This window comes from Myodes glareolus, chromosome 11, assembly GCF_982192425.1.
Source record: "Myodes glareolus chromosome 11, mMyoGla1.1, whole genome shotgun sequence".
Taxonomy (NCBI): Eukaryota; Metazoa; Chordata; class Mammalia; order Rodentia; family Cricetidae; genus Myodes; species Myodes glareolus.
Window position 1 is genome coordinate 47390074 of NC_142036.1, and position 13875 is coordinate 47403948.

Consider the following 13875-nt stretch of genomic DNA (forward strand, 5'->3'; position numbering starts at 1 on the left):
AGTCTCTCCATTGCCAGCAGCTCCCTCTTCTTGTCCAGCAGTCTCATTCCTCCTAGGCACCCCAGAGTCTTTCTCCTGCCGAGAGTCCCTTCCCCCGGCAGAGTAAAGAAGAAATATCAGGGATTCTAAGCCCATCAGCAATACCCGTAGTTTACTTTTGTTTCAGGTGCCAGCATGGTGTAGTAGAACACTATCTCAGTGTTATCTCAGGATAGTTTGTTCATCATCAATAATGCCTATTAATTTTGTCTTTAAAATATTGCATTAAAGTATGATTTATATGGATGACTGCTAAAATCTTTGGTAGTTGGATTTTTTTTTTCTCCAGATGAGGATGATGTGATATGGAGTGTGTTATGGGCACACGGCCCTGTAGACTGTGCCAGCCGCCTTAAATTTGTGATTCTATTGCCCTCCTAGCCCAGTTCCACCCTATCTACACACTCCTCTGTCTGTTTCTTCCGCGCTCAGGGATGGCTCACAAGTCTAGACACCCGTCCAGGGTCATTTACTTGGGCGACCACAGCGGATCGCGCGGGGTGGAGCTTGCAGGCTGGGCACCTCGCGTGGGAAGGTCGGTGTATAAGTCCCGACCTGGCCAGACTTCCTGCCCGCGGGGCCCAAGGCTCTGGCACTGGATACGCGCCAGGGGGCGTCGACGGGCGGGAGCGGCTTCCTGGGCGCGGGCGGCACAGGCGGCGAATCGCGGGGACAGCTCACCTGGACCAGCGACATGGAGGACGGCGTGCTCAAGGAGGGATTCCTCGTGAAGAGGGTGAGTGCTCTTCGGCCTCGCGCCCGCGTGGCCGTGGAGACAGTGGAGCGGGCGGTGGCTGGACGCGCGGGCGAGCCTGGGGAGTGATCCTGCTGGCCAACCCGCCCGGCCCGCAAAGGCAGATCCGGTTTGGTTACTGTGGTTCGGGGCTGGCTCTGGCGTGGATCTCTTAAAACAACTGGGGCTGAGGACGAGGCCAGGGTCAGGACCCATGGTTAGTATGCTCAAGGTCCAAGTCCACAGCTATGCAAACATCACACACCTTATTAAAATATCTTAAGAAGTGTGGGGTGCAAGGTGGAGAGAGAGGATGGTAATAAAGGGTACAGTTGGAAGAAGGAATGACTTCTAACATTTCTGTGGCAGAAGGTTAACTATGGTGGACTGCAATTAAAAGTGTATTCTGAAATAGCTAAGAGGATTTTAAATGTTTCCAACACCACGAAACAATAATAAAGGTTTGAGGTGATGAATATGCTGGTTACCCTGATGCGATTGTTGCATACCATGCCTATGATTGCCATCATGATGCATGTACCCTATGAATCTACACAGTCATGTGTCAATTAAAACATATAACAGTTCAATATTGAAACATAAAGTACCATGGACATGCTGAGTAGTTTACAATCTGGGAGGGACCCCTTACTGTGTGTGTGTGTGTGTGTGTGTGTGTGTGTGTGTGTGTGTGTGTTTTACCACTTAATTGTCTTGTTTCATCCTTCATCAGTCCTGCAGGATTAGTGATTGGCAGAACAGCTGTTGCTATCATGTATAGATGAGAAGAATGAGTATCAGTAAGATGGGGTAGCTTGCCTAGAGTGAGTATCAGATAGGACATGAATTCCATCCTTAGTGCCTCCCCCCCCCCCCGTTACCCCGTGGTGAAGAAGCAAGAGTCCAAACAGGGGACTCTGGGACTCCCAGGATGCCCTAAAATCAAGGCAGAAAATGAATGAAAGAACCTGAAAGAAAAAATTTTAGGGTTCAACAGTATGACATTTACCTAGCCTGCAGGAAATCTTGGGTTTAATCAATAACACCTAAAAAATTAACATTGATGTCAACACTGAACATATTGTTGGTTTATTGGTATAACAGCATAGCGTACCGATAAATAAATTCTAGACTGAGCCGTTCTGGGCTTACAGCCTTAGGAAGTGGGGTGATGAGGGGAAAGCGGTGGCCCTCATTGGTTCACCAGCCACACCAGCTCCAGAGCCCTGAAAGCTCAAGTCCCTTTCCTATTCCGTTTACACCATGTCTGCCTGGCTTTGCACGGCATGTGATTCAGGAAGACAAGGTGAGCTTTGTTCAAAGCTATAAGCAAGGAAGCTGGTGCCAGGTCGGTGGTCAGGCTGGTGTCCGTCTGTCCAGAAGTCCACAGTCACTTTGTGTCTTTGTCGTTTAAATGCTGAGATGGTTCGCCTAGGTCAGAGTGGCAGCCTGTGGGGAGCCTCTGTCTCCCAGTGTGCTGCAGCCTATGAGATGACTGAGGTGGTGTGATATGGGGTTGGCTAGTGAGCCTGGGAAGGCATGGGAGCACCTCCAGACCAAACCCTTCAGATAGGCCTCTGTCCACTCCTGGGGTTGCCTACCTGACTCCCCTCTACCTCTACTATGTAGAGATGGGAGGGCCGAGGCTCAGCAGAACACAGAGGAGGATTGCCCTTGTCTTCTGGGAGGCCTGGTCTAGGATGCAGGGAGTCACCAATGCCTCCTTCCAGCCTGGTCCTGAGACAAGCCAAAGTCACGTTTGCTCCTGGCCCGAGATCCCCACTGCGACCACCACCTGCTCCCACTGCCTCTCAAGCGGCAGCAGTTATCCTTGTGTTGTGCCCACTGGGGGAAGCTACAGGGTCGGGGTGGCACTGGGTAGTTTGGGAGGGTTCGCAGCTCTGGGATGGGGAGCGAGAGAGTAGAGCAGCCATCTCCTGGGAGGCTTAGCTGGAGGCAAGCAAGGGCATGATGGATTTGGCTCCTCATCCTGCCCAGACAAGAAAGAACCAAACTCTAGGCAAAACACAGGGCAGTTGCCCAGGCCTGGCTCTCAGTGGGAGGAGCAGCGGGGTGGGGGTGCGGGTGGGGGTGGAGGAATATGGCTCGGTGGTAAGGAGAGCTGAAATATAGGTGCTGCTGCCAGGCTTGGTTCTTGAGCCACAGGCTGGCCCGGAGACGCTAACTGGAGGACTCCAGGACTCTAGCTTAGGAAAATACAGTAAGAACTTAATCAGTTTTTTTTTTTTTTGAGGCAGGGTCTTATATAGCCCAAACTCTTGAGGATGACCTTGAACTCCTTAATCTATCGGCCTCCACCTCCCAAGTACTGGTTTATAGGCTTGTGGCATCACGTCCAGTTTATTTGGTGCTGAGGACTCAATCCATCTTGTCAAACTACATCTCAGTCCAACATAATATTTTGTATGTATGAAATATTCTAGAAGCCTGGTATAGTGGCTCACGCATATATTTCAGCACGTGGGAGGCGGAAGGAGGAGGATCCTTGGTTGGAGATTAGCCTAGGCTACATAAGGAAACCCTTTCTCAAATAAACAAGTAACATAACCAATCAACCAAACACCCTGGAAGCTGCTTATATATCTCCTGAGATAAATAATGAATTAGACCATTATTAAACAGGTGTAGTAAAAATGCTTATGGTATTAAATCTACTTCTTCTTTTTTCAAGACAGGGTTTCTCTGTGTAACCCTGGCATTAGCTCTATAGACCAGGCTGGCCTTGAACTAACTCCCAGAAATCTGCCTGCCGCTGTCTCTGAAGTGCTGGGATTAACAGCTACCAGGCCTGGCTGTTCCCTCATCATTAAAGTTAGGGAGGACAGTATCTCCAGCTGTTACGTTCTGTGCTTCTTTAGTACAGCCTTGGGGGGCTGTCCATCTCATGGGACTCCTCCTTTCCCCTAAAGGAACTGGCCCGTGCCCCAGTCAGTGGCTTACAGACAAGAGGCCTGAAGAGAGAGACTTCTCCATGCATGGGAACCAGTGCCTAGGTGGAGGGGTGGGGGCTGGGGTTATTTGGACCTAGACTCACTTTGCCGGTGTGAACCAAGACTTACCTATGGTTGATCTGTAGAGCAGGAACACTGGTGGTTTCCTTCGAGGTGTGAGGTTATTCCAGAGACCTCCTAGTGAGGACCCCACTGCTGTCTCATTGTTTCGTTCGCTTGTTCCAACACACGGTGGTCAGAATGATTGTTTTGTTGAGGCAGGGTCTCACTGAGTAGCCTCAAACTTGTGATCCTCCTGTCTCAGGTGTAATTACAGATTAGTGTACCACTAAGCCTGACCAGAGTGACTGACTGATTGATTTTTGAGGCAGACTCTTGTCCAGGCTGGCTTTGAACTTACTATGTAGCTGAGGATGGCTTTGAACTTCTGATCCTTTTTCCTCCACCCCTGGAGTTCAGGCTTACGTCATGAGGCCTAGCTTATGTGTTGAGGGCTTCATTTGTGTTAGGCAAGTGTGGCGCCTGCACCATGGGAAGGTTCACAAGTCGGGCAAGGGGCTGGAGATTCACACACACACACACACACAGAGAGAGAGAGAGAGAGAGAGAGAGAGAGAGAGAGAGAGAGAGAGAGAGAGAGAGAGACATGGGTCATCCTTGAAACAAGAATGCAAAATTTATTGTGTTCCAGGACAGCTTATCTAGGGCTCTCCTTGACTAATGGCCACACCCCAGCTCTCAGGATTTTTCAGCTGCAAGCTCACCAGAAACCACTCCCCTGCCATCAGGAACTCATGAGGGTCTGGTGCCCAGATCAGTTGCAAACACAGGAAAACAAGCTGTTTACTCCGGCAGGCAAAGGGTCATAGAAAATTCAGAGTCTGAGGGTCTGCAGTCCCCAACAGGCAAGCACAATCCCAGCTGGGTTACATCCCCAACTCCAGAGGGATCTTTTTAACATAAGACTCCAAACTTGTTCTGCTTCTGCTTGAAGTTCCTCATGGTTTGAATATCAAACGGCGACACAGAAGGGAAACCTCCGTCTACCAGGAACCCATCCTTTCCCCACAAGACTCGGTGCCCGAGTCATGTAGAGCCACACAGATGCTCTTAAAGAGGAAGTGTTGCAATGGTTTTGGTGCTGAGACTCAAGCCTGAGACCTCACAGAGACTAGGCAAGGGCTCCACCGCCTGGCTACATCCCAAGCCCAAGGGTGGTTTGTGCTTTGTGCTCACTCTTGCCTGCCTTCCTTATCTGACCAATTTAAATAGCTCATCGAGACTTTTTGCTTATTTGAATTTAAAATTATTTTACTGTAATAAAAATAATGTATCATTTTCTGGTTATTATAATATATACATACAATCTCAGAACTCAGATCATGAGGCTAGAGGATCATAGGTCCAAATCCAGTCTGGGCAAGACCCTGCTGTCCTTAAAAACAAAAACAAAATGTTTTAGGATCTGCGATTTAATGGTGAAGTGCTTGCCTAGCATTTTTGAGACTCTAGTTTGATTTCCACCATCACAAACCCACAAAGAATCATTTATAATAATTTTAGAATTATATTTCTAGGGGATGGAGGTATAATAAGTTCACAGAATACTCACCTTGCACACACGATGCCTTGGGTTCAGTCCCTAGCTACAAACACATGCACACACACTAAACTTTCTTTTTATTTATCTTTTTTTTAAATTTTCTTTTTAAAATTTTATTTATTTCTGATGGCAGGGACCTGGCTGGCCTGGGACTCTCTATGTAGACCAGGCTGGTTTTGAACTCACAGAGATCTGCCTGTTTGCTTCAGGAGTGCTGGAATTAAAGCTATGCACTACCTTGTCTGAGGCAGGAGAATCACGAATTCCAGGCTAGCCTGGGTTACATAGTTAGACCTTTCTACATGCACACATAATACCCTGTCTAAATGCATGCATACACACATGATTATTTGCATACAGACAGTCATGGAAAAGGGAAGGGGGAAGAAGACACCAGGTATTAACAATGGCTGTCTTGTACTAAAAGAATTAAAGGTGAGCGATTTTTCTTTATATTTTGCAGTTTCTCTCAAACTTTATGAACTGGTTCTGGGATGTATAACTCGGAGGCAAAACACTTGTCTCACATGCCAGAGAGCCTGGGTTTGATCCCCACCCCTGGTTGGGGGAGATTTATAGACAAGCAAAGGTCAATAGGAAATAAAAGGCCAAGGTCAAAGGCTTTGGCCTCCAACTCAGAAGAGATGAGCAAAGGAGAGCCCAGTGCAATTCCTGCTTCCTCCTTCACTGTATATTGTCTCTCAGCCCACACTGCTTGCCGGAGCCATGGGCTTCCTCTCCCTAGCACAGTATCCTGCCTTGTATCCTCCCTTGCATCACCTCACCACCGGGCTTTCCTGTCTGTCCGTCTGTCTGTCCATAGGGCCACATTGTCCCCAACTGGAAGGCACGATGGTTTATCCTTCGGCAGAACACACTCCTGTACTACAAGCTAGAAGGTGGCCGGCGAGTGACCCCACCCAAGGGAAGGATCCTCCTCGATGGCTGCACCATCACCTGCCCCTGCTTGGAGTATGAAAACCGGCCGGTATGTGAGCATCCTGATGCCCGGTCCCATTCTAGCCACCTTGCCCCTTGGTTGTCATTAAATGATTTGGGTTCAAATCCTGGCTATGTCCTGAGCCAGGGCAAATAGTTAAACCTCCTTTAGCTCTCATTTGTCCTGGAGCAGAACGTTCCATCCTGGGTGGGGTTCTCTGAGAATGCTGACCAAGGGCTGAGCATGCAGCAGAGGGCAAAACTTTTGGGAAGGAATGGAAACTGTGTCCCATGAAGAATAAGTGGGTGGCTTGGTGATGCTTGAACTGGAGACAGGGACGGAAGGGACCTTGCTAGCCGTCCTCCAGGGTAGCTGGCAGTTCAGTGAGGTTCCCGAGATGACCTGGCATTCCTAGCCAAGTGGCAGAGCTGCGTTGTGTCCGGCTCCATCTGGCTGCAGAGCTCGGGAGTTCCCCTCCTTGGAGAGGGCTTGTGATAGGAAGTGGGGCTGTGGGTCTGGAGGGATGAGTCAGAGTCACAGTGTTGGGATGCACGCTGCATTAATCCATTCAGTCCTAAAGGCTGCTGTAGGAGGCCGTGAGTTCCTTGTCTCGGATCTCGGATGTATCCCAATCAATCTGTACAGCCCCACTTGCTGAGTGTGGGCAGGGTTGGGCACTAGGCATCCCTGGATCCATGGCCTCTGGGATCCTCTCTGGCCCTGTCATGCCTGCTGTCAGCGTTCCCTTGCGCAGTTCTCCTCTGAGTATCAGTCTGTCTGGTTGTCTCTGCTCACAGCTCCTCATTAAGCTGAAGACCCGAACTTCCACTGAGTACTTCCTGGAGGCCTGCTCTCGAGAGGAGAGGGACTCCTGGGCCTTTGAAATAACAGGAGCTATCCACGCAGGGCAGCCGGGGAAGGTCCAGCAACTTCACATACAGAAAAACTCCTTCAAGCTGCCCCCACACATCAGCCTGCAGTGAGTGCTCCACCTGCCTGGCATCCCTGCTGCTTCTCCTGTCCATTTAGCGGGGAGGGGGACCCTGCGGTACAACGTGGGCTTGGCTAGTCCACCATTGCGCTTCAGAGCCAGCAGATTTCTTTGTCCTGGTTATGCTGGATTGACTGCCTGGAACGTGCCTTATTTAGCTCCACTCTCCTGTGTAACCTTTTAGGGCCTCTACCAAGTCCTAATACCTTAGTGAATGAAGTAGAGACCACCATTCCTTTGTAAGCAGAGTGCTTAGGATTATGTGACAGGTCTCACTTGCAGCTCAGCGGCAGGTGATGGCTGCCTTATTGTTTAGAGGGATTCCTCATTCAACCATCTAAGAAATCACTGAGTACATCACAAACATGTACAATTCTTATGTGTCAGTTTTAATAAAGAAAAAAGAGGTGGTTATTGAGTGCTATTGAATGTCATGCATTGGGCCAGGTGCTCAGCAGAGGTAAGCGGTGATAAACAAGATCTCAAGGGCCTTCCACCCCAGGGACATACAAAGAGAAGATCCTTCACTGTTAGCAGCAGTTGTCACATCTGCAAAGGGAAGGCCAGTCAGCGGTGTTGGTGATAACCGTGACACAGAGATGTATGACAGGCGTTTCCAGCAGGGTGATGCCCCATAGCCTCCCAGGCAGCCTCACTGTACGGCCGTCCTAGATGGGATGCAAGTCTGTTCCTGAACTCATGGAACTCCACACCAGGCCTCTGAAGTGCAGTGTGTGCACACCCACGGGCCCACATAGCTGCTAAGCCAGGGTGAGAACAGGAAGGTGCAGCTGAGAAGGTAGAGTCAGAAAGGAAAGCTACAGAGGAGAAGCTGCAGGAGTTCAGACGCAGATCACAGGGAGCCGTGAGAGCCCCTGGGTTTTAAACAGTCACGGCTGTTTAGCTTTATGTCAACAGTAATAGTTGCCCAGTGTGGAAATATCTGAACATTTAAATGACCAAGAAGAGGAGCATCTGAAAGTCATGTATATTAGATTTTGATTGATAACCAAAGCCCGTCTCTGTGTATCATACCATCTGTCCCTTGCTTTGTATCATGAACTGATATCATGATTTATATCATGATTCCTGTCCCCTGTCCTCTCTATCCCCTCCCCCATCACAGACAGTGTGAGTGTGACGAGGGTTTTTTCTTTTGTCGTCTTTCTGTGTAGTCGAATTGTGGACAAGCTGCACGACAGCAGCAGTGGAATCCGGCCGTGTCCCAACATGGAGCAGGGAAGCACCTACAAAAAGACCTTTCTGGGTGAGCTTATCTGTCCCATGGCAGGTTGGAGATCTGGGACATAGTGATTGGAGCTTATCCGACTGCTTGACCAGCTTATAACGGGGACCGAGCTGCTTGCTCAGAAATGGGGTAGGCAGTGAGGGTCACCTGTGGGTATGGCTACAGCTCTGAGCATTGGGTGTGACCCTCAGGCTGCTCTATGGTAGAACCTGAGACTTCCCAGGAGGTTAAGGTCGATGAGGTAGCTCACCTACCCTGAGTAGGCTCAGATATAGCTAACCCATGGTCTGACAGGTTTGTCCTTGTCCTGACACAGGCTCCTCCTTGGTGGACTGGCTCATCTCCAGCAACTTTGCAGCCAGCCGTCTGGAGGGGGTGACCCTGGCCTCCATGCTTATGGAAGAGAACTTCCTCAGGCCAGTTGGGGTCCGGAGTATGGGAGCTATTCGCTCCGGGGATCTGGCCGAGCAGTTTCTGGATGACTCCACAGCCCTGTACACTTTTGTAAGTTAAAGGTTAGGCTTTCCTTACCGTGAGGGGAGAGGGGAGGAAGTGGCAAGGGTAGGAGTTGGGAGTCTGGAGCCAGGGGGAAGACTCAGGGTATGGGGAACAGTTCCACCCCAAGGGGGACAAGGGGCTTCTGTGTTGAGGGATCCTCTTTGCAGTTGCAGCCCCCATGGCCTGGATTTGGGGCTCGTTTGTAACAAGCCCTTGTCTTCCCCTTCCCACCAGGCTGAAAGCTACAAGAAGAAGGTCAGCTCCAAGGAGGAGATCAGTCTCAGCACCATGGAGTTAAGTGGCATAGTGGTCAAGCAAGGCTACCTATCCAAGCAGGTATGGCTGCCCTTGAGCCAGAGGAAATGTTGAGCTATCACACTTGAAGGAGGCAGGAATGAGCCCAGAGGGAGGCAGGAGCTGAGGACGCTGGAGTACCTTCTTTTATTAGTGGGCCTCACAAAACGGGGCCACCCCCGACCCCAGCCGCAAGAGGCAAGTGAAGGATCCACACATGCTCATTCTACATACACGTACCAGACCCAAGAACTGTTTGGAAAAAATGTACACACAAGTAATTGTCACATTAAAAAGCAACTTCTGCCGGGCGGTGGTTGTGCACGCCTTGAATCCCAACACTCGGGAGGCAGAGATAGGAGGATCTCAGTGAGTTCTAAGTCAGCTTGGTCTATAGAGGGAGTTCCAGGATAGCCAGTGCTATCCTGTCCCAGTGAGAAACTCTGAAAATGAAAAATAGAATAAAATAAAATAAAAAGCACAAATATACATGTAGCTATAGGGTTGTTTTTGGACCAAGTTGACCCTTAAAATGCTGGTGACCTTCAGTTGGGTTCAGTGAGGCCTAGGAACAATGTGGGCTGTGAAGTACTGATCCAGTTGCTGTTTGTTCTGTCCTCCTCCTTTAAAATTAAATATATTTAATATTATTAAAAATATTTTTGTGCATATAGGCGTTTTGTCTCTGTGTTTGTGTGTACGGTTCTTACAGAGATCAGAAGAGGGATTTGAATCTTCTGGAACTGGTGTTACAGATGGTTGTTAGCCACCACATGGGCGCTGGGAACTGAACCAGGGTCCCCTTCAAGAGCAGCAAATGCTCTTCACTGAACAGCCATCTCCCCAGCTCCCTCGCCTTTTTGTTTTTCAGTGCTGGGAATTGAACTCAGGGTCTTGTGCTTGCTTGGCTAACAACCCTATTACTGAGCTCCAGTCTCAGTCCTTTAGTGCTTCCATTCCTGAGTGTTGGGGTGACGTGTCCCCTTCCCTTCAGTGCTAACTCTTAGCACTAGTGTGTTATTATTGCTGAGGAGCCACTAAGCAGGGACAGCGTCACTGTGATCCTCGAGTCTCTTGCAGACTGTCCTTGGAATGTAGTCCTGTGGGAGCAGGCTGGCTTGTTGGCGCTTTGTTAGATGGAAGCATGGAGGAGGGAAGGAAATGTAGAGCTTGAGCCTTTTCTTTCCCACAGGGGCACAAGAGGAAAAACTGGAAGGTGCGCCGATTTGTTCTGAGGAAGGATCCAGCTTTCCTGCATTACTATGACCCTTCCAAAGTGAGTGACCCCTGTCCCTTGGGACTGTGCTGCTTCTGGAGTCTGCAGACCGGACAACGGCTGTGTGTCCTCTCCCGCACCACACCATGGTTTCTTGCAGTCCATACTTCTCTGTCATAGAGTTGTCTGCTCTGTGCGTGGTCTTCTGTGCCCACTTGCCATGAGAGGACCTTCCTTCTTTTACTTTCCCCAAAGCCTGCTTTGCGGGGAGAGGGAGTGAGGGAGACTCCTAAGTGGTGCTCCCAGCAGTGCTCCCATCCTCTTCATCCTTTTCATCCAGCTGGCCTACAAATTCCGCCTCCCTCAACTTCTTTTCACCTTTGGAATTTTCTCTTTATTGTATTTAATTTACACATTACTTTTTGAGTCTGGAATTGTTGCTCCATGTTTCTCATAAATATCACCTCATTAACTCATGTTGAGTTAATTCTAATCAAAAGAAAAATGGCTCTCTAGTTAGGGTGTTCAGCCTTGACTTTGATATGAGTTTCAGCTGAATGGAGGAAACTTCTCAATTCTCTGTCAAGCACAGTGAGTGCTAAGGCCTAGGGAAAGGGATAGAAGGGGAGCTGACTGAGGGATCAAACTCTTGGACCTCCAAAAGGGACCCATTGATCTGTGAGTCCTAGTAGTGTTGCTACCATGGCTGTCTCAAATCCTTTGTTGTTGTTGTTTTATTTTTAAAGATATCATTGCATGTAGCCTTGGCTGGTCTCAAACTCACTGTGTAGCCAAGATGAATTTGAATACTGGGATTACAGGCATGTGCCATCATTCCAGATTGAACCCAAAACTCTGTGTAGGCTAAACAAGGATGCTAACAACTGATGCTAACATCTCCAGCACAAATCCTTTTCGAAACTTGGAAAATATCAACAAATATATAAGCTTTTTAACTCTTAATCTAGAGTCAACCGCTGTGTGCCCTTGGTGAGTCCAGGGCCTTTTGCTATTAATCTGCTCTAAGACTTTGCCGTTACCCTTCCTATAGCTGGGTTAAATCTATCCCAGTACCTAGGACCTGCTTCTCAAGGCCAAATCAGTCTCCCCTTGAAACTGCCTGCTGTAGATGCCTGCAGTGCTGGGCCCCTTCTTGATGCTCTCCTCCTCTGGTATCTAAGTCAACACTTCTTCCTTGTTACTTAACTGCTTTAGCTTTTGTTTTCTGGAGTCACCCATTCAGAATTGATTAACAGAAGGGACCAAGGGCTGAGGCATGCAAAGTTGCTCTTTAACCATCCAGACACCATAAACCCGTCTTGCTTCATGCTAAGCACATAATTAGAGACTTACATAGCAATGTCCAATGTGCAGGAATACCCGTCATAACCGTATATTGTTGACAAAGGTTAAAGAAGCCAGGGTATGCTTCTGGTGAAACGTCGGTTGGATGAGACTTTTGTTCAGCTCAGCCAGACCTTAGTGCACTGCTGCTACGACCAGGAAACAGGCCCCAAATGCCTCACTGGTACGAGTTACTTGGGCAATGATGCCCAACTTCAGCCACATCTATTACAGACAATTTGAAGTGCCTTTAGCAGTGGCCTGGCAGGTCAGGCGTAGGGGAAGATGTGTCTTCTTTTTCTCTGTGTTCAAGGAATTACTAATCAGTCTCTCCTCCACAGGAAGAGAACAGGCCAGTAGGTGGGTTTTCTCTTCGTGGGTCCCTTGTGTCTGCTCTGGAGGATAATGGTGTTCCTACTGGTAAGGAACAACTTCAGCTTTGGTCTGAAGATCTCTGGGGCCTCCATCTGCATGTCATTAATGCCCCTGGGGGGACAGGTGGTGAGAGCCTGAGAATCAAGTGGGTCTTTCCTCAGTGAGACAGTGATCTTTTAAGTCCATTTTAAAAACAAAGGAAAATGCTATATGGGATGTTCTTGTGTTTTAATACAACTGAATAATCCTTATTATTTTCTTCCTTAGTTTCTGTGCTGATGGCCCATAAGCTTCCATCTAAGTGCCAGTGCTTTCATGTTTATGTTTTTAAAAAAGCTTTATTATATATACAGTATTCTGCCTGCAGACCAGAAGAGGGCACCAGATCTCATTTTAGATGGTTGAGAGCTACCATGTGGTTGCTGGGAACTGAACTCAGGTCCTCAGAAAGAGCAGCCATTGCTCTTAACCGGAGCCATCTCTCCAGCCCCATGCTTTCATTTCCTATCCACAATAATTTTACAATCTCCAGCTACGATAGGAAGGTAGTATTTCGATCTTGTGGAAGTAGAAATCGACACACAAAGTCAATTCTAAACAAACAAAATTCTGTGCCTCCTTTTAACATAAATAGGGGATTTTTTTTTTTTTTTAATGTGAATGAGACTGTAGGTCTCTGGGTAGCATGGGCAAGCAAGCAAGCTGCAAATGTCCAGAATAAGCACTGAGGCCTTATGATTGTAGGGAGTGGAAATACTTCAGTATTTTTGTCTTAGTTGATGCTCAGCTTCTTCAAGCTAGGAGTTGACATGGATGTTTAATACTTTTCTCTCCGGTGTAGGAGTTAAAGGCAATGTCCAAGGAAATCTCTTCAAGGTGATCACAAAGGACGACACACACTACTATATCCAGGCCAGCAGCAAGGCTGAGCGAGCAGAGTGGATTGAAGCTATCAAGAAGCTAACATGATCTATGGGAACAGGGCTAGGGTTCCTGTTCATTCTTCTCAGCTGATACAGACGGGATTTCATGGAGAACTGGAGTACAAGACAGACAGAGCTTGGGATGTGGCTCAGTGGTAGAGGACCTGCCTCGGCAATCCTGAGCACCCCCACGGTTCAATTCTTGGAAGTCTTTAACAGTGTCCACTTTGTAATGCTTTGGAGCGAGACCACTCGAGATGGTTCCACAGATGACACTAGTGGAGTGACTTCCCTCCGTCTTCTAATCAACGACCTGAAAAGCTGGAACAGCTGTTTGGTGGCAGCTGAAGGACAGAAATCTGTGTCTTGCCAGGCAGTAGTGGGGCACACACCTTTAATCCCAGCACTTGAGTGAGAGGCAGAGACAGGTGGATCTCTGAGTTCGAGGCCAGCTTGGTTTACAGAGTTCCAGGACAGCCAGGGCTACACAGAGAAGTCATCTTGAGAAACCACAAACACAAAAAACTTGTCTTTGGGGACCATAGTAGTATGTATCTCTTTGTTGGAACACTAACTTGGGCTTTTTATATTAAATACTCTAGTCTCAAAATAGCGCTCTTAAGTGATTTCAACAATTCACATTTTTAGAATTAATAAAGATTGACATTTGTTTCTATAGTTCTTATACAGTTTTATGA

The 13875-nt window shown here is 48.3% G+C and overlaps 1 protein-coding gene across 1 annotated transcript; it reads left to right on the forward strand.

Annotated features, from left to right (window-relative positions):
* The first annotated feature begins 633 nt into the window (after positions 1 to 633).
* On the forward strand, positions 634 to 13855 carry Plek2 (pleckstrin 2). The gene is made up of 9 exons (XM_048416025.3): positions 634 to 775; positions 6171 to 6335; positions 7085 to 7266; positions 8454 to 8545; positions 8844 to 9031; positions 9260 to 9361; positions 10512 to 10595; positions 12221 to 12299; positions 13096 to 13855. The coding sequence occupies exons 1-9, from the start codon at positions 734 to 736 to the stop codon at positions 13221 to 13223; spliced, it is 1062 nt and encodes a 353-aa protein (XP_048271982.1). The 5' UTR covers positions 634 to 733; the 3' UTR covers positions 13224 to 13855.
* The last annotated feature ends 20 nt before the right edge of the window (positions 13856 to 13875 follow it).